The sequence below is a fragment of the Nothoprocta perdicaria genome, unplaced genomic scaffold (genome assembly GCF_003342845.1).
Source record: "Nothoprocta perdicaria isolate Ctin4 unplaced genomic scaffold, notPer1 scaffold_10, whole genome shotgun sequence".
Taxonomy (NCBI): domain Eukaryota; kingdom Metazoa; phylum Chordata; class Aves; order Tinamiformes; family Tinamidae; genus Nothoprocta; species Nothoprocta perdicaria.
Window position 1 is genome coordinate 7,525,403 of NW_020454094.1, and position 25,795 is coordinate 7,551,197.

Here is a 25,795-nt window from a genome sequence, read left to right on the forward strand (position 1 = left end):
GGGGGAGCGGGAGACCGGCATTGTGTGTGCGGGGGGGGGGGGGGGGGAGGTGAGTAACGGCCACGCGCCGAGCGCCCCCCTGCCGACCGATTAGTGGCGCGCGGCTTCCGGCGCGTTGCCATGGTTGCTCCCGTCAACTTCCGTTGGCCGTGGCGGCGCGGCGAGCACCATGCCGGTCAGGGCGGGCGACAGGCACCAGCAGGTGAGCAAGGCCCGGCGCCGAGGGACGTCACTGTGGTGACGTCAGCGCCTCCGCCGTGACGTCACCGCAGCGTGGCGTCACCGCAGCGCGTCATGCTCCTTCCTCGCATTGTTCCTAATGCTTCTACCATGAAAAATGAGCAATATTCAAGTTACAGAAGAGCTTTATTGCCTCCAGTTCCGGACCAAGGGCAGCATTCACTCCCCGAGAGTGGGGATGTTTATCCTGGAACCATATAGCCTGCTACTAGCAATAATGATTTGCGCTAAACTTAGCTTGAAAGGCATGCTATCAATTTCTGTTGCTTTTATTTTTGTGTGGAAACTTCAACATTATTCAGTTGTTTTCAGTCGCCATCATCTTAAATAGTCGGAAGTGAATAGGCTTTGTTTTACATGTTATTTGAAACAATGCTCTGCAAACGTATCAACTTTTTGAAGCTCTTGAGAAGTCATAAGCTGCCTAAACTCTTTGCATTTTTTGACTTTCCACACAAACTTTTAATAAAATTATCATCTCTCAGGTTATTGCAACTCATCTTCCCCACATGTGCCTTGCGCTCGTTAAGATCCCGCTGCTGTTTCCTGACGTTTTGCCCGCAGCGCGGGAAGCGTGAGCGTTTCCAGGGGCTGTTTCTGGAGTGCGGGGCCTGGGGCCTCGTCGTCACCGCCTCAGACCCGGCTCCTGTCACAGGCCCGGGCTGGGCCTGCCCGCTCCGCACCTCCCGGCCAGGCCTCACACTTGTTATTTGCTGAGGCCTGATGGCCGGTATGAAACGAGCCATTGGGTCAAGGTCTACATTCCAGTTCTTCCCTAGAAAATCTCTTTTCCAAATGAAAAAGATCTCTTTTCCTCATTCATGTATTTCCTCTCTTTAAGCAATCATAATAATGCAGAAAACCAGTCTGGTGCTGATCTGTGAGCCCATTGTTTCCATGAGCATCATTTCCATGGACTCTTTTCCTGGTCCTTTTCATTGCTGTCTCCGAGCTCTTTGTTCCTCTCTTTTGTTTCCTGTGCACTTCCTTTGCCCCGCTCTGCCTCCTAGGTTTTTCTTTGTGGATGGCTCTCTTTGAGCTTTTTTTTCCCTAAGATGGTTCTCACAGCCGAGACAGTTACTTGACCATTATCAAGTTCTTCCCTTTAAAGACATCATTCACAGAGCCTCCTTTGCTTTCATGGCTGTGTGTTCTTCAAGTGGCTTTGATTAATCTTTTCCTTTCTTTCCCTGCAGGTGGTGGTTGTCTGCTCTTCTTCTGTGCCCTTCTCTCTGCCTTCTCCTCTGCTATGAGCTTCTTGCTTTGCCTGCTCTTTACCTCCTCGTCCTGGTGGCTTCATCTCCAGTTCAGCCTCTGCCACGTGCTCCCTTTTTGTTTCTCTTTGAATGCAATCTCCACAGCTCTTGTATCAAAATATGTCAACAGCTGATTTGTCATTAGGCATAAAGGCTGTGCCCTCCAAGGTGAATCCTTTCACTCGATCTAATCCTTAATGAGAAGTGTCTTTAGGCCATTCCTGATCGGTGTTTGTGCTCACTTGGGGGAATATGCCTCCGTGTTCAAAGTCTGGTAAAATAATGAAACGCGCTGGATCATTGTGTGCGTGATGCAGGTTTGTGTTCCTGATGCACCTTGGTAAATAATGAAACTTATGTATGATCTTTACCTCTGTAATATCCTTTTTTGGAATTTGAAATATGTTACAAGCAATTGAGCCCAGCAGCATCTTGGGCGGATGCAGAGATATGGAAAAGCTAAAGCCTATACCCCAAACCTAACTGAGGTCAATGGGTAGGTTTTATTGTCACCTTCTCTGAAAATTAGGTCTTGAGTACGACAACCGACCCTCAAAAACGCAGTATTCTTTGGAACCACTGCCCTGGATGACCTGTACAAGAAGAGCTGCTGGCAGAGCAGGGCTCAGCCCTGTGTGAGCCCCGGGTCACTGCTGGGTGGCAAGAGGAAGGAACCAACAGTTCTGAGATTGTCAAAAAGAAATTCTTTTAAATGTGGCTATCACAGCTGCTGTTGGAAGTGCTGGTTACACTGAATCCCGAGGTCTGTTTCTTCCCCATGTGGCTCCAGGAAAAGTCTTGTCTGAGCCATGGGCCGTGCTCTGTGCTGCCCCGTACGCCTGTGCCTGAAGCCCCCAAGGAAAAGGGAGATGTGGCCGTGACTCCTGAGCTGGCAGCACGTTTCCCCCCTTGTCTGCATTTGCAGCACGGCTGTGCTGGACTAACCACGTAGGATCAGCCCTTGCTTTTAGCAATGGGTAACTTGCACAGTGCAAGAAAACATCTGGTTTTGGACCACGAGGCACTTCTCGTTACGCTTGGCACGTGGGCTTGGGCCTGCTCCCCTACAAACAGTTTCTTTTTCTTTCAGCACGTTGCCAGAACAAGGCAAGGAGATCCCTCCCCAACGCAGCCCACACCAGCCATGCTTTACCTTTTTTGCCAGCAAAGGCTTTAAGGTGCTTTTTGGTTTTAAACCTGCATCAAACCATCTGTGTAATCTAAAATACACAGTTTAGTGTCTCTCAGAAAGCAGATTAAAAATGTGTTGGCAAATAGCTCCTCAGTTGGCCTCCCTAGTGTGTACAAGTGGTTGGCTGCTGCAGGGCAGCCTGGAAGTCATTTTGCTTCCTTTGGCTTTGTTTCCGTGCCCTGGTTCTCTGCTCATTGTGTCATGCAATGGTTTACTATGGAAGCTGTTAATATTCCAAAAAAAAAACCAAATAGCAGGAAATCATTACATGGCTTTATTCTTAGAACTGACTCCCCCTCTTACCTCCAGTATCCCACAAGCAGCGTTGTGCTGCTTTTTTCCAGGTTCCATGTTAACCTTTGTGCTGTGCTCTAGGGGAGGAAGGAAGGATAACATCTCTGCTCAGGAAAATAAAGTGCATTTAGCAGAAGTGATCTTTGATTCCTCAGCCTTGCAGTCTGATTGTCTTATGCTGAGAGCTTGTATGGGGAGCAAAGAGGCTGCAGGAATGTCTCTTTAGTGGTATTAAAAAATACAGCAAGCGTAGCCTGGTTTTATCAGTGCCCTGTGATGAGTGTTTCATTAGTACATAAGTGATTTTCAGCCCTCAGAAAATTTGCTTAATAGGAACTGACAGTTCTCCTTTGAACAGTAATCAACCTGCCTCTGAATTATGTGGTATTTTAAGCTGGCTCTGCAAACCCAGGCAGCTCAGGGAGGGATTTCCCCTTGCCCAAGGAGATTTTGTACAGCGGGTACCTGGCTCCTCACCTCGCAGCGTGTGTGCAGCGCCCGCCCACGACAGCGAGCTTAGGAAGGGCTGAGCCCGGCCGGAATGCAGGAGGCTGCAGGGAGGGCTCTCCTGGCACGTGGCATCAGGCATTGGACGGGAATGTGCAGGATGGACACTTTTTTTTTTTTTCCTGAAGGATTTCTGCCATCAGGAATTGCAGATTTGAGCTGCTTCTTGAATGAACACTTGCTCTTGGGAGTAAATCTCTACTTACCAGATGATTTACTTACCATCAGCTTTGCCACTGACGACTCGGGAGCTGTCTCTAGCAGAGGGTAAATTGTTGAAAAGTGACACTGTGCAAAATATCTGTTGAAAAAAGCAAACACACGAGCAGGATTGCTTCAGGACTTGCATGCAGCTTCAGAGCTTTCGCTCTTTCTCCAAGCAAGCAGGGCCTGACAGCTCTGCTTTGTGTGAGATGAGTTAGTAAGTCTCAGGTCAGCAGTTGGGAGGTTGTCACAAACACCAGCAAAGACAGAGAATAAAAACCCCTGATGATAGAGTTAGTGAGAAGACCAGGGCTTGGGTGGATGGCGAAGTGTGATTCCCTATTTTCCATTTTCCAGGCCAAGTTGGAAGCATACGGGGAGGCTATAATGTGCTCTCGCCAGACAGCGGCTCTCTCTCCCGCTTACACATTTCTTCAAAAAGACAGATGCAGAAATAGGATAGCTCTTCCCAAATGCCAGCCTGGTAATGCCCCTTGGATATAACGCAGGCTCCTTTGGAAAGAGGCCAGGAATTCCTCCTTATTTTGATTTTTGAGTTTTATAATTAAAAATTATTTGGAGGGATTAATTTTGCAAGGAGCAAAGCATTCTACTTCAAAATACATTTAGGGAAGAATATTGGATAGCTCAAGCAGAGCAACAGGAAAACTTCCAGCTGAAGGACTTGATTTTGCAACTGTCTGTATCTCCCAATGACTTCTCTGCTTTAGGGGGAGTAGAGGCGGAGGAAAGAAAAGTTAAATAGAACTTAAACCAACATTTTTCCTCCACTTTCTCATCTTCACCTGTGCTGCCCTGTTAAAGTGCTGTGTCTCTGTGCTTTTTTCCTAGCAAAGTCAGCGTTTGGCCCAGGTAGGAATTTGCAGGCACGATCATAGATACGCCCTGGAAGAAGGGTACAGAAGAGGCCAACCATTTGAGCCTTACAGAGTCTTAATTTAGGTGTTACGACAGTTACCGAGTTCTTATTTCCTTTTCACTGTGGGAATTATGCTAAGTCTGTTTGTTTATGCCATGTAAGATGCAAATGGTCATCAGAAAAGGCCATTTCTAGCGTGCAGGAGCTACTGCTTTGGCATGTTTTGCCACAGCACCTCCCAGTGTGGTCTGAATTAAAGTGATGACCTGGAAGTGAGAAACTCCTTGTACTTCTTTTATGCCTTCTACCTACTCTATAGTTCCCTAGCAACAATGCTTTTTTTTCCCCCTAATATAAATCTCCCATAATTATTCACTCTTGTATTCCTGTTAATTATTATTATTGCAGGCAGATATAGTAGCATGGTTTCTTATGATTTGTATGATGACTCATGATCGTTTCTGTATTAAGACCATCTTCAGTTTACTTATAATCTGCCAAAAATTAACTATGTGGTTTGAATTGTTGTTTGCTGGGTGGGTGTCTAACATAGGCTACATTAAAAGAAAGAAAATGCTAAACCATAAAAGCCAAAATTCTGGTACTAACTTATTATGTGAACTCCGTCCATGCTCGTAAGCCCGGGAGAGCTGCAGAGAGGCACGGAGCCTACAAAAGATGTGTGATTATGTAATTAATCAGTGTATCATAATGTCTGTGCCCAACGGGATGAAGCAAAGGTTGCCACAGCAACCTTAATTCTCTTATTTTCTAGCTTCTGAATGCCCCTGTTTGTGGTCCTAGTAATAGTCTGTCAGCTTAAGACCTTTTACATCTTGCTATTTATAAATATCAGCCAAAACATGCTTGAATCTTACAGGTGTGTCTGAAGCCACGTCCTTGCTGTGAGGATCTTGCTAGTCAGCAGGCTGCCTTTATGTTGATTTACAGTTGCCATTTATTCATTATTTGTATGGTAGGTGCATTTGCAACCTGTTGTACAGGCACAGTGTAAATATGGAACAAGCTACTAGTTCACACTGCAAAAGGATTACGGCTTAAGTAATGCTGTGTGGATAACACCTTGATACAGCAAAGAGAAGACTGTGGAGATAGGACGGTCATGCTGGTGATGCACCAGCTACCTGGGTGCTGTTGAGGCCTTTTTATAGCTAATGTGGGAGAGAAGAGCATCAAGGAAAGATCTGAAGAAGGTCAATGTGCCGCTTTGGAAAGGATTTTCTTGCAGAAGGCAAAGAAAGAGGACAAGGTGCAGTGATCCCTCCCCAAAAAGGAATATCCAGACTGACTTTATCAGCAGACAACACAGCTGTGCACATTGTGGAATTATTTGTATAGGAAACAGCCTAAAACATTTTGTAGCCTTGTCTGACCCACGTGTACCTGCTCATTCCTCATTCACTGTTTTTAACACGCCTTTTTCCTAATAAATAAAAAACCCTGACACCTTGTAATACTGCTAATATTACATGGCTTAACTTGTACAACAGGAAACAACACTGAAGTTCTCAGCCTCGTCAACATTTTCAGAAGAAAATGTTTTCCTTCTGAGTTCTTCTTGCCAAGTCTTCACAAGTAATGGGGTTACAGAAACGAGCCTTGGGGAAGTAGGGTAAAAGTCATTTTGGCTACGTAATTGCTTAATGCATAGGAAGAAGCTGCTAGAAGTGGAAATTTAATTTTCCTAATGAAGAGGATTCATGGGGGAGAGTCTAGGAATTGTGTAGAGACCCATGCAGAGACTCCATAAGGCATGGAAAAGGGGAGGAAAATAGTAGCAAGATAAAGCTAGACTTTCCAGTAGAGAAACTAGGCAAGTCAGATGAAAATAGCAAGTGGCAGACTTGAACAGCAAGCAGTGGTGCTTTGCAGTAGCGTGTGGTTGTCCTGTGCGTGCTAAAAATGTACATGGATTGAAAATTACTGAGAGAGAGAGACTAATCAGAAATAAAAAGGATGGCATTTCTGGTTCAAGACATCCCTGTTGGAGGCTGAAAAGGCATCCTGGAAATTGCTCCATAGATACCTGCTTTTGAATACTCATGGAGACAGATGCTTGTCAAGGTGGACTGCACGTCTGAGCTGAAAGGCTCAGTCTTACATTCTTCTAAAGAAAAGAGAAAAATATAATAGGAACTTCCCCCACATCTTTGTTTTCCTTCCAGCTTCTCCTTTTGCAAACCCTTCTGCCCTCTCACAAAGTTTTTTTTTTTTTGCTGTTGTTTGTTTGTTTTTTTGGTTTTTTTTGCTTTTTAAAATCCTTTGGTTTTACTGCCTGTCCGATATGATCTACCCATTGCTTGTGTACCTATCCTGTACCACCTTCTCTCATAATCTCCATAACATCTTTCTTTTCTGCCTTTTCCCTCTAACACCAGAAGGTGTAAATAAATATCTCTACGCTGTTAATCCCACTTGCATCATCAGCTACCAGTCTATTTTTATCCCCAAAATTTATCTCCAACTTTATAGAACACATAGATGTAAATTTTCTCTGAGCCTCTTAGGGCGTTCCCTTCTGTCTTCTTCTTTCCTTGGTTTAGCAGTTTTCTTTGATGCAGTCAGCCCAGCTCTCCTTGAAATAAGGCACTTTCGCCGTCTTCCAGGTTCTCTTCCCATTTGTCCCTCACTGTCCTCTGAAAAGGATCCTGTTTGTTTCCTGCCCAACTTTCTGTAAAGCTTTTGCAAAACATTGTCACCGGTGCTCTTCTTATTCCCTAACTTGTTACCTCTCCTAGAAATACACCATAAAGCTCCCTGTACTTTTTTTCATTGTTTTCTTCAAAGTCTATCTTAAAATTCTCATTTATTTATTGCTGTAATGCAGCGGGAGGGATCGGCAGTGATTGACTTCCTAGCTGCTCATCATTTTTTTCCACCTCCTTTCAGCACTCCCTGCTCCCTAGGTAGGAATGTGCCATCCCTGCTCCTCATGCACGGTGAGCAAACATTTGGGGCCCAAACAGACTTTCTGAGGAGTCTGAGCAGGGCACTAGCATGCAACATGCACAACATTGGGGTTTATAACAAATTAGCAGTAAGAAGGGCAGAGCACAGTGCTGCTTCACGCAGCTAAACCGCTGTCTTGGATTAGGAAAGAAACTGCTTTTCCTTCGCATGATTTATGCCACTGTGGCAGGTGTTTGCAAGCACATTCAAGCTTTATTCTGCTTTGGTTACATTAGGAAACAAACTGTTTTAGAGGTTTACATTGGATGTGTTTTGTTTTGTTTTTCTCCAGGGCCAAACCGGACCCTCGGGAGGCAAGGCACTACCGCAAAGGCCTGCTAAAGCAGCATCCAAAAAACGGGTAAGATTCACAAATCCTAAAGTTATCCATTATTTTTTTTTCTCTGTATCTGTGAGGTAAAAACTAGGATGTATCTGAATAATGTCATATTTTATAGAGTTGGTACCATTACAGTATACTTAGCACTAAGGAATTGCTCTATATTTCCATGGGGAGGGAGCTCGCTAGCCAATTAGAATAAAAAGTGGAAATTAAAACAAAGACACAATTTAGGTAAACTGCAAAAGGAACGGATTAAAAAAAGGTTGTGATTTAAATTCCAAAGTATGAATTGTGAAAAAAAAAATTATCTGGTTAAAACATTCAAAACATAGCCCAGATTCATATAATTAACACACAGGTACAGCATTAGAGAGAATAGTGTTAACTTCTTGGCTGTTAGACTTAGCATAATGCCTTTCATTGCCAGGCAAATAAATGCCTAGTGGGGCACCCTTATTTTATCTACCTTGCTCTTATATAGGGCCAAAACATGAGCTGATGTAAGTTCACCTAGTTCTGTAGACACGGATGGAGAAAAGCAAATTAACATCAATGCAGTCTTTAAGCAGGCATGGTGTGTAAGCAGCTTTTCACTCCCAAAGTCAAGTCACAGCCTTGTTAAACATTCCTCTTTTGATCCTTTAAAAAGGTATTTACCTCTAAATACAAAAGTAAATTTAAAAGATGCTTACCTGTTTAAAACTTAAAAGTGTTTTATTCAGTGTCTCAGGGAAAAGGGCACTGAACTGGCTTTGAATTATGCATGATAAATGTCCTACAAGCAGGTGTTCATGTGGGCAACAGCATCACAAACGACCGTTCTGCTGCCGCAGTCTCTTGAGGATGAGCAAGCCTGACCTTCCTTCAGGTCCCTTGTTTCAGTTCCCTTTTCCCTGGTGGAAACCAGATTGCAGCCTGCAATTTTCCTTGGTGCTTGGCACACACAGAATTCTCTGTTGCTTTCGGCGACTGCCCGTACGGACACAGCAACCTGCTTTTTGTCCCTTTGTGGTGCTCTGCAGATAGCGAAGCTTGCTGGGCAGCAGCACTAACCACAGCAATGAGCACGGTCGTTGTCCCCCTGCCCACTCAAGCTGTTCCATGAGCTTATTCCAGAGTGTTCCCGCAGTCCTTGCTCGTGTCACTGCACCTGCAAACAGCTTCCACTTACAGCCCAGCCTCGCTGACAGCTGCGTGTGGCTGTGCAGTTTAATAGACCTGAGAGAATGGTATTTAAAGAAATGATTGATTTATTTTAAATCAACTTATTACGCATTTTAAATTGAGGGAGAAATTTTGCCCTGAGCAACCAAACTCTTTAATCGGTAACTTGGTGTCCTCACAGTTTATCTGTAATGACAAGTAATTGAAATTCATCCCTGCAGCAATCCTCTTCCTATTAAAGATACTGTATTAGGACAGCAACCCAAGCTCAGCCCAAGCAAACCAGTTCTCTCTGTTGTGGGAGTGCAGACCAAGTGATCCATGCGAGAAAGTGGTTAACATTTCTCCAGAAGTCTCATCCCTACAGTTATGTATCTTCATCTCCAAGTGTCACTTATGTAATAGCACTTCAGAAGTAATCATGAGTCCCTGGACTGAGTCTTGATCAGTTCTAAGCTATGGCCCATCTGGACTTAATATGGCCAAAAGAAACAGAATTGGCAGCTTCTCAACTGAAGCACAAGTGAAGTTGAGTTTTGTTCCTGGAGTTACTCGTTTTGTTACAGGCCAGGAGTCATCTTCAATCAGCAGCTCCTCAACTTGAGGACAGATTCTCGGCTGTCCTGCTCACACCACTAAACTCTTGCTGGTGGCTGTGAACATTTAACAATCTTCACATCTGGGCCTGCCTTTTGGGGCTCTGTGGTCTGGTCAAAGTACAGATGGAGAGAGAGGTGCAGTTTCCTCTTCCTCACTGCATATTAGGAGAAACATTGTGTGGAAGCAAGTGAAGTGGTCATGGTCTTGGTGCACTAATGGGCTTGCTGTTCCTATGCTAGGATGAAGATCTCTCCACTGAAGTGGGAGAGGGGCTTGATGAATGGGGAGCAGCAAAGACTCTAATCAAACCCCCAGATCAACTGGAGTTAACAGAAGCTGTGAGTAAAACTGTTCCTGAAGTGGGCATGAGATGTATACAAAACACAGGGCCGGGCTTGGGCAGAGTGCTCTTGTATGGAAAGTTTGTATTCTCTTTTCAATAGCGGAATGTGGCCAGGACTTTTCCATGCTGAAGCTGGCCCTGCAACCAACTCCGAGCTTCTCAGGGGCCAGTGGGAGTCTGAGAGGGGCCCCGTAGCTGTTTCTTTCCAGCTTGATCCGGTGGCACTGCAGAGTCATTCACCCTTTGGACTGCAGCTGTTTCCCAGTTCTCCACTGCTGTGTAACCCTCTCGGAGGGCAGCTACACGTACCCCCGATCAGGGAGTGAAAGCAGCAGATACTAGTACAGGCACTTATAAACAGTGACCAATTCTGCAAGCACTGCCCCTGAGCTTAATTTTTATTGTGTTTTTTTGGATTGCATTCCTTCAAAACAGTGATGGTCTTTCTTGACATACATGAGAAATCTAACATTTTGTAAGTACTAGCTGAGCCTAGCTAAAAACTCACATGGCAGCTGAAGCATTCGGGATGGGGAGCAGGATGACTGTGTTGTGGGTCTCCTCTGAGCTATTAGTGCTCCAGCCATTGCTCTTGTGGAGATATCAGCTCTAAGTCAGGTATCTGCAGCAAAGTGAACCTCAGAGGAGGGAACATAAAGCACCTGGTGATCCTCTTATGTTGTATGTAACATTAACAGTGGAATTTCATTTATGATACCATTTTGTTTCCATTCTGCAGGAATTAAAAGAGGAATTTACACGAATTCTGACAGCCAATAATCCACATGCTCCCCAAAATATTGTCAGATACAGCTTTAAAGTAAGTGTAGTATCACCTGTAAATTCAAGATGAGATTTTTTTTTTCATTAGCTGCTTTTGTGTTTGTTTTTTATTTATAAACAAGTCTATTTCTTTTTAATGTGGCTTCATCTTGCTATATATTTACTGCGAATGGTTCCTAAGGTGCTTTTGCAGAAGATGAGCGGCTGAAATCATTGACATACTTATTATCCAGGAAAAGCAGATGAAAATTGCTCACTAGGTTCTGGCAGTGAGTATAATTAGTGCAGCTAATCTTGGGCAAAAAGTTTTTCTGTTCAGGCATGGTTAGAGAAGAAAAGGTGGTGCTTTGTGCAATGAGCTTCATGCTCATGTTCATGCTTCAGTGTCTTCACGTCAAGGTTTGGTTGGTTGAACTGTAGAAGAGTTCAGAAATGTGCTGTGTGAAATCAGTGACAGGAGCTCTCTCCAGGATGAGTAGATGTGAGCCAGGGAAGGTCACAGCATCAGCAGCTGCCAGGGAAATCCCAGGAGTCCGACCTTCACGTTGCAGAGCGTGTGCAGTGTTATCCTGGAGCAGCCTTCCTACCTAGTTTGTACAACTAACAACAGCAACTGCTGCAAGGAGGGGCTGTAAGGATAGACCTGGCTCTCCTACTTTCCTTGAAAGGGTTGCATGCCACAAAAGAAATGAGAGCAAGCAGGGATGGTTCCTCCAGCTCTTAAATTGGATTATCTCCAAATTTAGGCAGAGACTAGACACCTGTCCTGAGCCTGTCTCCTCTCTGTGCCACTATGACAAGTTTGAGTGTTGATCAGGAGAGAAAGGATCTAGATCAGGAGAGAAAGGATCTGTGGAAGCAGATAGAGGAGAGTTTCTCTTCTCTTGCAGTTGGAGTTTTCAATATTTATGAGATGGAAATAGGTGATGAACGATCCATATATTCAAGTCCTCAGTGACTAAAGGGGGCTTGATGCTCTGTTGTGCTGAGTACAGAAAGTGGTGGTGTTTTTAACAGAGACAAATGAGTGAAGTGTCTGGGGTTTGCAGTGGCTTCTAATTGCATTTAGGTGAAACTCAAAGTTTTAATATGTGGTTTGAGTCTAGATCGATGTCTGCATTATATAGTGGTCTACAAGCAGATGCCAATCAAGCTATCTTCAAAAAGCTGAATTAGTGCAGTGCTAATTACCCTGGGCACCAAGCTAAGAGCCTGTGGTGTCTCTAGGCCAGAGCTGCCACCTCTGAGTGGTGCTGCTCTGGGATCTGTCCGAGGGCTCATTCAGGGATCCCAGCTCAGCATTGGAGTCTTTTAATGATTGCTAACAGAGATGCATCAAAACTGGATTTAAACTCACTTGCGGTGGTTCTGAGGGAGCACTTGCTGCTTTTCTTTGTGTTTTAGACTTCTGGTTATCAATATCTGCTGGGAGAAATTCAGTGTAATTTTGTCAATCACAAATACATATTTATCAGCATAGTACTTGCTTGACAGCTGAGGCTGCAGAGTATTTTTGGCTTAAAATTACATATTTTTTCTCACTGATTTTATTGTTTTTCCTCTCTGTAGGAACGAACCTACAAGCCAATAAGCTATGTGGATCAAATGGCCATTCACTTCTCTATGGATGGAAACATGATACTCAAAGATTCTGATGAAGGCAGAAGGCAGAATGCCAGATTAAGCATTGAAGAAGGTAAATTTATTATCTGAAAACACAATCATTTTTAGCTAGCCACTGGTATCTTCTTTTTTAATGTGATGGAATGATAATGCTTCCTCACTAGAGGATGGAATACCTTTAATTTTCAGTTGTTTGCTTCATGTGAAAGAAAAAAAAAGTTAAGCTGTTTGCCACAGTGCAAAAAAGCCTGGGATTTCAGATTTCAGGTGAACACCGACATTAACACCATTAATTGAAATTTTCAGAGCTGTTTAGTGGGTTTTAAATAGCTTGCATTAAAATTACTTAGATACACATATCTAAACTCTTTATTCTGCTTTGAAAGTTTCATCCATGGACTAAATCTTAAGGTGATCTTAAAGCAGAAATGGTTGGAGGCTGCATGAGCATTCAGGAAACCATCCTCTACTTGTTCCATTCTTACACTCTCTCCAAGTATCTATTTCTTGGCAATGGGAGATGTAAGATATCGGGCCAGTTGGAGCTTTGGTCTGAGCTAGCATGACGCCTTTCATTTTTTTAGTTAAGAAAGTTACCTTGATTCAGAGGCTCAAAAGCTGGGTCAGTAAGCAGTTCTCAATGGAATTTTCATCAAGGAAAGATGTACTGTTTTAGAGATTTTCTCATATTCCCACTGCATGTTAAAGTAGAAGTTGTCTCAGAAATACTGTCCTGAGAATATTTATTGCTCTGGCCTCGGAGGGTCAGTGCTGCTTTTAATTTGCACTTAACAAAATGTATGTGAGGATTTGAAGGAGGACAAAGGGCTAAGTGGGATCTGTAATGCTACAGAAATGTGGATTGTTGTTGCTGGCAGTGCTTGTTTTCATAGATTCCAAGTTAACTAGTTTAAAGTAAGCTTATAGCTCGATGCTAGTAGGACTGGCACTCAGGGCTGTGGTTGAATGTGCACATCCATCATTCTCTGACCTAGCTACTGTATTCCTTTTTATCCATAAAAGTAAGAACATATCATGTTCCTTGCTCCTTTCTACTAGTCATTCTCCATGGTTGTAAATAATTACAGCCATTTTTGCAGGGCTGAAAGGTCCAGAACTGAAAGCAAAGCCTGAAACAAAACTACCCGGATGAGTAGTGAATTTCAGAGATTTGATCTGAGTGGAAATCAGAGATTTGATTTCGAGCCAGCTAGAATTACTGCAGCATCATTGTAGTAATAATACTGTTTCCTTGTGTGGTTTTGGGTGAATCATTACCCTGCAAAATGAGAATGAATCACAGTGTTAACTAATGAGATAGCATTGCAAAAGGATGTATCAGTAGTAATGCTTTAGAAGACAGAAGAGTCTGCAATATATGGGATAATATGTCCTATTGTGTAGGACTTATACACTTATCTCTTCCATTATCAGAAAAGCCCCCACTTGAGGATTCTGCAGTAATATCTGAAGAAGCAGAGATAAAAGATGAAGAAAGCACAGAAGATGCACAGGTAATTTTCCATAGGTAGCTGAGAGCTGCACATCCTATTTTTATTTGAAATTCACTTTATTATAAAAGAGGCTGACTTAGAAGCTTCTGTAAATGATTTCTTTATGCCTGAGATGTCTCTGATGAGATCCTGTCGATTCTACCAAATAATCAGGGTGCTTCTTTTCGGCTTGGAGGAGCTGCACAGGGAAGTGGGAAGCCCCTGCATCTGTCTTCATCCAGAGCTTCCATCAGGATGGACTGTAGTTTTCTGGGAGCTGGAAACTTCCTGGACAACCTGTCCCTCCCTGAAAGGGAAATTGGGCAAAAACTAGATGAGAAGAGATGAAAGCAGCAGGTATAAGGACTGGAAATAGACCTGGAATAAGCACTAGTCTGACTTAAAGGTAGTTGGATGATCAGAAAAGGAGCAGGCTACGAGAAGTTTGTTTTTACACAAACTGTGTCTGGCCCTGGAATCAAAATCTGACTAATTTCAAATAAATTTGGTGTCTTTAGCAGGGAAATGAAGACATGGGTTATGGAACTGCAATATGTTTTCCTGGGCCTTGGGTTTCTTTTGTTGTAGGCAGTCATGCCATATGACCCCATTCATGTCAGGCTATATTTTTAGGTAACTATGTGGTAGCCATTTTCCAATTCATTTCCAGTGATTTTTTCTAGTGTCAACTTGCAGCCACTTGAATTTGTGCCAAGATTGTCTTCAGCTGAAACAGCCATTTTCTAGCATACCCCAGGCTGCCCCAGTGTGTTTCTGCAGTACGTATCATTTCAGCTACAGTTGGACTTGGTTGAAAGAAAAATGATTTGCCCATTTTATTACTGCTTCCTCAATCTCCAATGATAATCTCATCTGCTAGACAGCAAAAATGCAGCAGTCTGAACTAAAGCCCTTGTGAAGAGGGGAAGAGACGTGTGGCTCTTCTGAAGAGGGGAAGACATGTGTGGTTCTTCCAGTGCTGAGTTTCTGCTCTCTTGCAGGCTGCAGGGGAGGAAGAGGCAGAGGAGGCAGGAGCAGCAGAAGCAGCTGAAGCTGTGGAGGCAGAGGAGCCTCCTCCGCCCAGGCCGAGGGAGCGCAAGCTTGCCAACCAGTTCAACTTCATCGAGAGGGCTTCCAAGACGCTCAACAACCCCTTGCGGGTACTCTGCTCCTGCCGTCTCCTTCAGGGACGGGGAGGAGCCTTCCTTTGGGAGGACATGTACAGTGTTTGCTTTGATGTTGTGTCCTGTAAACACTGCAGCTATGTCCTGTAAACCCTGCAGATACTGTGGAGAGGGGAAAAAACAGGGACTAACTCTGGTAAAACGTTTGGGGTGGTGAAAACGGTGACAAAAAAACCCCAACCAACCAACCAAACAAACAAAAACCCTTGCATCATGGATTCTTGGTTTTGGTGCTACTGAAAATCTCTACACCTCTGCCTGGTTATAGCATTTTTCATGTAACTTTTCTTAGCTGAAAAAGGAGGAAAGACCAGTGGTTAGGGGAGTAGCTGAAGGCTTGGAATCCTTGGAGAGTTCATTTTTCTTTGCCACACACTCCCTGTACAGCCTTGTACTTTGATTCTAATCCGCAGAGTGGGGATATAAGCAGCTATTTATCACAAGAGGACTCTAAGGATAAAGATGTTAAAGTTTGTGTTAAGCTCAGGTGCTGCAGCATCTGAGCATCTGCTGGGGCAGATGTTCACTGCCAATACACAGTACATGTCCCATCCTGCTCCATGTCTGTGCTTTGTGGTCAGTGCTGCCCCCAAGACCTTCTGCTCCCCACACCTCTTGCTGGGCCCGTGGCCCTTCCAAGGGAGCCTTTCTTCCCAAGGCTCCCCACAGAGCCATCATGATGATGTTTGCCCCCAGCTGCGAGGTCAGACAGCAGGTTCCTCTGAGACTGATGCTGCGGAGAGAAGATTCTCCCATTTTCCCCACTGCCTTGGAGTCCAAATCCATATGGCTTCCCCAGAGAAGCTTCTTGCCTGTTTTTAAGCTGTTTCACCTAAGGTGAGCCTGATGAGCCTGGAGAAATCTAAGAGCTCTGGAGCTGCCTTCTCCTAAGAGGAGTCACCAGTAGGGATTGGGAATCCAAGGAGATTTTATACCCTTGCAAAGTACTTCGGATTCTTCAATTTTTAAAATCCCTATAGAGGACACAATCTCTATAGAGGACACACAATTTGTTATTTCTCTTTCCCTAGTTCTGCATATTCTTTGATACTGATGTTGCTTTGATATTGCTGAAAAATGCCTGGGTGCCTTTGAGAGCAGAATGTAGCCCTTAAATAGCTGTGAAACACAGTTGTGCACTGGGAAGGATGTGCAATTTCCACCTCAGACTGCTGCATTTCAGGGGCCAGTGAGATGTGAGAAGCAGCTTCTTCAGAATATCCTGACATAATATTTTTCTGAAAGAAAACACTATTCCACAAAATGGAAGTGTTTCACAGAGATTTACTAATTTTGTTCCGATATTTCATAAAAGGGTAGTGGAAATATCATTTCAGTAGGATCAAATGATTTGTTTAAAGACTATCATTCTGTTCACCTCTTTTCTTTTCACTCTGTGGTGTCCACATGGGATTTTAGGTCAAAACTTTTAAAATGTGATAGAGTGTTATAACAGCAGAATGTCGCTAAGCATTTGCTAGGCAGATCTGATGCAAAGCATGTTAACCCACTGGATGCTAAATTCATGCAATCAGTATTTTTCTAACTAAATGCTATGAGAAATTAGCTTCTACATCTAGAACTGTGTCACTGCAACGAGTTTCAGCATGTTAATGGTGGTTTAATTGCCCTTCTTTATGCTTTTTCTTCATTCAGGACAGAGCGTCTCAATCGGAGCCTACACCTTGTAAAAATTTTTCGGCCACTGCTAACCAGGTATCTGATTTTGGCTTTATAAGTTCTTTTAGTGTATAACTAAATAATATAAATATAATATAAATATAGATAATAATAACTTTGTACAAGTGAAATACATATCTGGAAAAGAAATCCAGCCAACTCTGCTGCTTCCCACAGATACTCACAAAATGCATTTGCGTTTGGCACTGATGTGAACATTGACGCAAACTTTTTTATCTGTTTGTTGTACCAGTTGACCACAGAAGCATCCATGAGAAAGGATTGCCTGTTTTTCTCTGTGGTAAATTAGTATAACATCTTTAAAAATGACGTTGCTAGAAAGGGATAGGAAAGGAAGGAGTGTCCCTGTTAAGCTGAAAATTGTAGCTCAGTCTATTTCTGAACTTGAAATCACAGAGTAATTAACCTAAGATCTAAGATCTTCCCTCCATCCAGCTTCCAGCTGGAGTTTCCTTTTTTTTTTTTTTCCCTGACACTAAGATGATTTGAAAGCTTGAGAAAATAGAACTGTTAAGATAAGAAGCTATTGCTAAAATTTTGCACTTTTGAAAGTGTCTGAAACCTAAGAGGAAAAGCTTTTTCTTGTTTTCATTTTATTCTTTTGAATATTTGACTGAATATAAGATAGTATTTTAACTAGTTTTTTTCTCAACTCTTCTTTCATCTTTTTCTTCCTTATGCTTGCGTATTCCTCATCCAAAGTTGTCTCTTCTGCTCCTTCTCCCATTCTTCTTGTCACATCTTCTTTGTCCTTTCTGTTTGGAACATCCTTCTTTTCTATTTCCACCTGTAAATTTGTAACACAACACATTTTTTAATGAGTATTTCTGCTATTGTTCTTTATGCCAATATTTTAGTCTTCCTTTTGTGTTTGAATCATACACCCTCCCCAAAGCTGATGTATCAGAATTATATTTTCTTTTCTTTGTTTCAAAAGTAACCTATCTGCTTCGTACCATTTTAGTGCTCCAGCACAAGTGAGTTATTTCTTAAGTGGAAAAATTACGTACAGATCTAATCAAGTAAGATATTCCTGGCAGAGCAGAAGAGGTAAAACTGCTCTGTTTCTGCTTGATCATATGTTGCAGAATTTTGTTGCAGAGTCCAAGATTTAAATTGTGTTAAGCAGCTTCAAGGTAGTTTTCCAACACCACATGAGAAATGCATAAGCATAAGGCAAATGATTAATGCATGTTTCCTGATTAACACTGCTAAAAATGGCCCAAGAGGGCTGACAGAATATCCTATGGAAAAGATGTAGATATGAAGCAGCAAGACAGGAGCTGCAGTAGGGAAATAGCTAAGAATGCAATACTCCCTTCTTAAAAAGTAAGCATGCCCCATGAAGCTTTGAAAATACTGTCTCTTGACTAATTTTGGGCTGATTCCAGGGGGAGCATTACTTTTGTGAATATTGTCATATTTCTGTGATGGTGCAGATGTTTTTTTTCTGGACTATAATCAGATCCTGTAAACCTTGTCTGATTGTCTTGCAGTGGGAGATCTATGATGCCTATGTGGAGGAGCTTGAGAAAATGGAGAAGTCCAAAGAGAAAGAAAAACCAAGAGCTCATATAGCAAAGAAGGAAGAGAAGAGGAAGGATAGAAAGTCAACCTCTCTGGAGTCACAGGTATTGCCAGGTGCACATTTTATAATCTGGCAGAAACTCACTCATAGTGCAAGTTAGGTGAAAGTTAGCAGCTCGTGTGCGTTGTGTAAATAGTTCTCTCAACTGACACATAATGGCTCTTAAGAAATGCAGAAAAAACATATATATTTTTTTTGCCAGGAACTGTATTTCCCAAACAGGATTTCATTTTTTCTAGTTGCTATATTATTTTATGAAAATGTAAAAAAGTGTGACACCATAATCGTGACTTTAATTTGATTTCCAAATGGGGTTTGTAGGTCTCCTGTGATGTGCAGTATCAATTTTGTGTTCCGTTTGTGACTAACACGTGAAGAATAGTAGAATGAAGTAAGTAGAAACAATGTCTGAGTTTTCAAGGAGTTCCAAGGGATTTGGCTGCTTGCCACAATTTTCCTATTTGAAAGTCAAATTGTGACCCTTACAAAAGGTTACTAAAGCAATATGACACATTTAACTATTTTTAGTATAATTATAATTTACGATTATATACCTATAATATAGATATATACTTGATATGAAAGATAATACTTATTATTAATAAGTTATTAATAATAATTAAGTTATTATTAATAATATAAAAATAATTCCATTTCCGTATGAGGAAGAACGTCTTTACAGTGAGGGTGACAGAGCCCTGGCACAGGCTGCCCAGGGAGGTTGTGGAGTCTCCTTCTCTGGAGGTCTCCAAACCCGCCTGGATGCCACCCTGTGCCCCGTGCTCTGGGTGTCCCTGCTGGAGCAGGAGGTTGGACTAGATGATCTCTAGAGGTCCCTTCCAACCTCAACCGTTCTGTGAGTCTGTGATTCTCTTGAAATCTAAGCCTAGATTTCACAAAATCAATTTTTTTTTTTGGTACAAAATCAATTAGGGGCCACTAGCCTGGCCTTTCTGAGCAGCAGGTATCGTAACTCAAGCTGCCAGCCTGTGTTTGCTGCCAGCCTGGCACTGGCTTCTCAACCAGGTTGTGCCATCGTTGCAGCCTAGCTGTGCTCTGCAGTCCTACCACAGTCCATCCTCCAAAGTGACAATGAACCCGTGTGTAAAATGTCATCCCTCTTCAAGCACTGGAAAAACAGTAACAACCTCTAAATATTTGCTTTGTCTTCCAGAATGTTGTCAAGGGGTTCAGGAAGTTTTTCATTAGGGTTTGATATGTTCGGAATGGTGGGTGGTTCTTTTCTTCCTCTCAGTCTAAGTTGAGCCATTTAGAAGACAAATTGAGGTAGTTTTTGCAATGGCCAGAGCTAAATGCAGTGAAAACTATGTGAAATCCTAGCTTGCCGCTTGAATGGGTATAGTTATATCCCTATAACTATGATGTACCTCTGTATTATATGCTGGCTCCCTGAAAATGGCTCTCGCTGTAGGAATATAAGCACTTTTAAACCAATACAGCTGAGCTGGCAGTAGAAGATTTTGCTGGTTTAGCTACCCTGCTATTGCTCTGCCGTCAAAAGCCTCTTAGTCTAAACAAACCAGGAGCATATTCTGACAGGCGTCTTTGTGTGAATTGTGCTGTTGAAATTCACAGTTCCTTCTAAAACTAATAAATCTTTCACCTGAGTAAGCGTTGGAGAATTAAGCCTGAAGTCAGCAATATAATTATGGGCCTAATGGATGGATTACTAAAAGCCAATTGTTACAAAGAGATAAGAATTATGCTGGAGATGTGTCTTTGTGGCAGGCTGCTTCATGCTTGACTGACAGCAGTGGGAAGCTGCAAACTGTGCACCCATGATCTCCCCTTTGATGTTTTTCGCTCTTAGCACCTTCCGAGGGTGATTGCAGGGAAGCTAAGAAGTCAAAACACTGGAAAAGTAGAAGCAGAGCTTCATGATGAGGAGCTGGTCTCCAGAACTGAGACTGAGTGTGAGAAAAGCCTGCTGAACTCCCCAGTCATTGATGGGGAATTGCTGTAATGCCAGGGTAGCATCGGGCTTGCATCAGGTGTCACATCTGCTCAGGTGTAAACCTATGGAAATAAGGGTGAGTGGTGTCAGAACCTGTACCCCACTCTCAGGTCAGCTGGTGTGGAAGTGGGTTTTGTGGAATTATCATCCCACATCTTACATATTTTGGGCTGCACATATTAGCACTTACTGAGGGCATCCTGCCTTTGACCATTGCTAAAGGGGATCTGTGGAGCATCAAGCAAAAGGCTCAGAGCAAGGATGCCGTGGCTGGAGGGAGCAATCCACATCCCAAGAGCTTAAAGCGCTTACCCTGATGCAGACCTGCTTCTCTTAGCCTGAGATTACAGGAAATGAAATCACAAGTCTGATAGCAGGAACTTTTAACAAATTTATCAAAAGAGAGGTGGAACTCTGCCACTGGAGAATAACAAAGTCTATGTAGAAAAGGTGAAAATGGCTCCATTAGTATGACCTTAGTATTAGAATTAATTTGAAGGGAAAAAGTAGTTAGAGACGTGAGAGTAAATCTGAAATAAACTCTGGAATGAAATAAAATCTGAAGGCAATTAGTCTTCACATAATTGTTCAGCTGGAAGTTCATCTTGGGGAGAGGATAAGTTGTTACCCGTTCCCTTGTCTTCATTCTGCTGTTTACAGAGTATCACTATTAAGAGCATATAGTGAAAAATGAACAGATGAGAACAATTTAGAAGATGAAAAACTGCCTGACAGGCTTCATCCAGGGAGATATTATTTGAGATTAACAGTGGATATTTGAGGTGTATGACTGTAATGGCTGTCCAACAGATGACAATAGTTATATCATGTTCTTTCTTTGGAAGTGGGAACTTCTAGTAACAATATACTTTTTGCCAGAGGTACAAGCAGTGATTTCATTGGGTTTAGAGTGGATTTGTCTTCTGGATATTCAGTTAAACCTCAACAGAAGCCTTGTTTCCTGCTTCAGTCTACTGGAGTTACGCATTGCAACTGTCCAGCTGCTGAGAGGCAAATGTGAAGCAATTAGTGTTAATGAATAGTAGAGCAAGACCAAGGCATTTATTTTCAAAGTACCAGCCTGTTATCCATATTAACATATGATTCCATTAACATTATTGCCATTCTAAAAATAACACGCACAGAAACGAATGAAAAATTCGTTAGCTGATGAGCTCTCATTACATTTGGCTAGCTAGCCCAGGGTTGGCCTAAAAAGAAAAAATCAGTTTCCAACAGATCTTTAAAAAGATAAATTAGGCTATCCCTTCCACTGAAGATTTATTTCAGTAAAACATGGCATAAATCAAACGCAATACAGCATATGATCCAATGAGAAAATAACTTACTGTGATCTAGTTTAATGCCAAAAGTGTGGTTATTCATGGCTGTGTTGCTAGCAGCCCAGCTAGCTAAAAAGAAAGCTGATTTAAAGCTCTTTCAGTTTATCTGGACAGTTTTCTGCTCTGCAGGAAAAAAGTCCATTGAATAATTTATTGTTCCTGTATTTTCAGATTTTTTAAAGGTAAAACTATTTCCCACTTGGTAAAAAGGGGAAGAAGAAGAAACTGTTACAGATGATGCAGGCTACAGGATTCATCGTATCGAGAGAACACAGTGAAGTGAGCCTTGTCTTCTGATCCTCACTTCAGAATGATATCCCTGGTTGAAATTTCAGAATATTTGAGGTGCAAGTTTCCTTGGACATGTAAGAGCTGCTGCTGTGTGTAGGGGCCTGCACTGCTGCTCTTCTACAGCTCCCTCCAGTACTGTAAGCTAAAGGGAGAAGAGAATTTTGCCTACAAAATCATAACAAGGAGATGAACGGAAAGCAGCTTAGCTAACACATTTGATGAACCAGTAGGACACCAGGGTATCTTGCAACCCTTCTTGTAACTATGATTTTTACTGGGTTGGAGAGAAGCGTATTTATTGCTTTTATTATTTTTTTTTTTAATCTTGTTGTAACCTTTCCACCATTTAACCTCGGTCAATGAAGCTTACTCAGAGTAATATACTGGTAGCAGCCAATGACATTTTTATAGCTGTGCTGCCAATAGAGCTGGACAAGTGTTAGCACAGGTGAATTGTTTTTTAGGAAGTGTTTGAGAGAATGACAGGTCCTATCACGGCAGAAGCAATAATGGCAACCTAAAAATCGAAAGAGTGAATCAACTGGGAGTTGATTTGTACTGGGATGTTCCAAATATCTGCTATGTCTCTCCCTTTCGTTTCTCTTAATCTTTATGAAGTCCTAATGAATAAGGAACATTATGAAGAAACCTGGATTAAAAAATGAAATCTTTCTCCCTGTGCTTTCTTAAATTCTGAACTTAACAGCAAATTTTCTGTGTCATTCTTGAGAATTCCTTCCCAAAACGGAGGAAGAATCTGAGGAACATGAGAATGGCCATGCTGGTTCAGATCACATCTCCAACCCAGTATTCTGTCTCTGTCAGTGACCACAAGTGAAAATGTAGGAAAGGGTAAAAACATAGCATATATATATCACGCTCTCCTTGCCTCCCTGCTCCCTATCCCCAAATATTCCTCCAGCCTTCAACTATTTCCAGTGATTTCCCAATCAGAGGACCGATGATACCAGGCACATAGCTCAGGCAGGTGTTACTGTCCAGCCACCTGCTTACACTCAAAGCAGCTCCTTTTACAGCCCTTTTCTCTGCTCCCACAGCTTTGTGTTCCTCCTGTCTACCTGGATCTTTCCCTTTCTCCCCTCTTCTTCCAAATAAGCAACCTACCCCTCAAGACTTTTCTTCTTTTGGTCCCACTTTTGTTACATTCATACCCAAATTCGGTATTTCTGATACGGTTACCTAGGCAATCTTGGCCTTTCATGACGTTACTGATGCAGTTACCTAGGCACTGCTGGCCTTGCAAGATGCCATCTCCTGAAAGGTCCCCAATACTTCAATTATTTTTGAAATTTTTGATATTTCTCACTTAACAGCCCCTTAACCATCTGTGAAATCTGGTCTCCATACCTTCACATATGCAAGTTTGCCACTTGTACTGGCCCCAGGCCAGCAGGATGAGATTTTCCACAGCACTTCAAGCAAGCGGGAGCTGAATTCTCCCTGACTTTCCACAAGAGCTGGACAACATACAGCCTTTGGCATGTTTGTTATATGTTGTATGATCTTCCTGATCTGCCTATATGCAGGGAGTTGGAATTGCCCGTGATTGCCTGAAGGCCTCCTAGATCCCTGAGTCTTTACTTAAGATGTAAGACCTTGAAGTTCTTTAAACAGAGAGTAGAGAATACTGATACGTTATTATATGTGATTATGTCACTGAGCTATTAGCAAGTGAGATGAGGGAGGGCTCATGTGTGTGCTTTCAGCTCATTCCCCCTTGAGGTAGACCGCCCCAAACAGTTTTCCCTGAGATCCGGAGTAAATACTGTGGTTCATCCAAAGGATGCTATCTTGCAAAACTCATATAAAGCATTTCCTTAATTCCAGTGCCCTTACCGTTGAGTTCTGGCATGAGGAGCTTCAGGTTATTCTGTATTTAAGTAAAGATCAAAGTACTCAAGAGTTTTTTAGTAAGACAAGGTCTCAACTCTCTTGGCTGAGTGAGCTGGGCCTGTTTTCTCTGGAGAAGAGAAGGCTCAGAGGGGATATGATTAATATGTATAAGTTCAGGAAGGGAGAATGCAGGGAGGAAGGGGACAGGCTGTTCTCACTGGTGGCCAGCGATAGGACGAGGGGTAATGGCCACAAACTGAAGCATAAGAAGTTCCGTCTCCAGGTGAGGAGCAACTTCTTTACTGTTAGGGTGACAGAGCAGTGGAACAGGCTGCCCAGGGAAGTTGTGGAGTCTCCTACTCTGGAGGTCTTCAAAACCCGCCTGGATGCCACCCTGTGCCACATGCTCTAGGTGTGCCTGCTTGAGCAGGAAGGTTGGACTAGATGATCTGTAGAGGTCCCTTCCAACCTTAAATATTCTGTGAATCTGTGAATTCTGTGAATCAAGAACCTGTAAAAATGTGGGATATAAGTTTTCTTTTCTTTGTTTTTTCTTTTCAACAGAGTGATGATATAACCAAGGTCTCCAAGGCTGCCAAAATAATGGAGCGGATGGTGAATCAGAACACGTTCGATGATATTGCACAAGGTATGGCCCTGCTGAGAGAAGTTTATGCTCAAGCCTGAACGCCTCTCAAGGATTTTAGCAAGTTATGCCCAGGCAGAGGTTAGCGGTGGAAGATTAGGGCACAATTAGTGCTTTTCTGCAAGGAAATGGTTTCCTACCTTACAGCATGTTGGTGTTTCCAGTGTGCTGCCTCTGCTGAAAGTCTGGGAAATGGAGCTAACCCAAACAGGGCTCACAACCTGCTGCCTTGCATGAGGTGAACGGAGCATGAGGTCCCTGTGTGACAGACGTGTGACATGGACCCTGCTCCCAGCAGGCTGGGCCAGAAGAGCAGCCTCCCAGCTGGCCCAGCCCTGGGGACACTGCCCTGGCTGTGCCAGGTTGCAAGGGTGCTGCCACCTTTGTTCAGCTCCGGGAAAAACTCGTTCAGTGTGTACTGCACCTGTGTGCTCTGAATACACGGGGAGCCGGGTCTGCTGACCAGAGCCTTTTCCTGTGCTCTGCTTTGCTGTGTCCACAGCCTCGTCATTCCTCTAGATAAGAATCCCTCAGCCTTTCATGTTTATATGACTATCTGTGACTTGGTGATACGCACACACTGAGAAACTAATAGATTATTCCAAGTGTCCCCATATGAATGAAATCTTTTGTCTCAGTGTTTCATCCTCTGGACTGCAGTTTGGGAGACCTGGCTTATGGTCTTAGCCCTTCCACAACCCTGCTCTCCTTGGGCAGGTCACTCCTCACTCCAGCCTTCTGCTTCTTTTTTAACCTATGTCTGCTTTTGAACTAAAACCTTTTTGTTGCAGTGACTGAGTGCTTGGAAAAGTGTATTTACAGGGCTTAGGTCCTATTTTGAGATTAAGACTTCAGAATCAAATTGTCCTTGTAGAGAAGCTGTCAGGTATGACAGAGCCCTTTCTAAAGCTTCCCTCAGCAGAGCACCATGCTATTTTGTTTCAGATTTATTCACCAGGACTTACTCTTTGTTTTTTGGTTTTAGATTTTAAATATTTTGAGGATGCTTCCGATGAATACAGAGACCAGCAGGGCACCCTGCTCCCACTCTGGAAGTTCCAGTATGACAAAACCAAGAGACTTGCAGTTACTGCCATCTCCTGGTAAGTCTTTTCATGGCAAGCTTGCTCTGCTGGTTTGCAAAGAAATTGGACTAATGATGTCAGAGCACGTTACTAGACAGCTCTTCTCTCATTGGGAACACTGTTTAATTCCAGTTAGCTACTTTTGGCAGCACATAAGCATGCCAGGTGCTTCTGGATGAGAAGTACCCTCTGTGAGACTTGAATAGCAAAAGGGGAAGGCAAAGCAGGCTCTGTGC

At 42.9% G+C, this 25,795-nt stretch overlaps 1 protein-coding gene across 1 annotated transcript; it reads left to right on the forward strand.

Moving 5' to 3' along the window:
• Positions 1 to 169: 169 nt before the first annotated feature.
• LOC112947065 (dynein intermediate chain 1, axonemal-like) lies at positions 170 to 25,581 on the forward strand. The gene is made up of 10 exons (XM_026039076.1): positions 170 to 202; positions 7,836 to 7,904; positions 9,890 to 9,988; positions 10,733 to 10,813; positions 12,346 to 12,472; positions 13,834 to 13,913; positions 16,733 to 16,792; positions 18,274 to 18,408; positions 24,393 to 24,477; positions 25,460 to 25,581. Exons 1-10 carry the CDS (start codon positions 170 to 172, stop codon positions 25,579 to 25,581), a joined length of 891 nt encoding a protein of 296 aa, XP_025894861.1.
• The last annotated feature ends 214 nt before the right edge of the window (positions 25,582 to 25,795 follow it).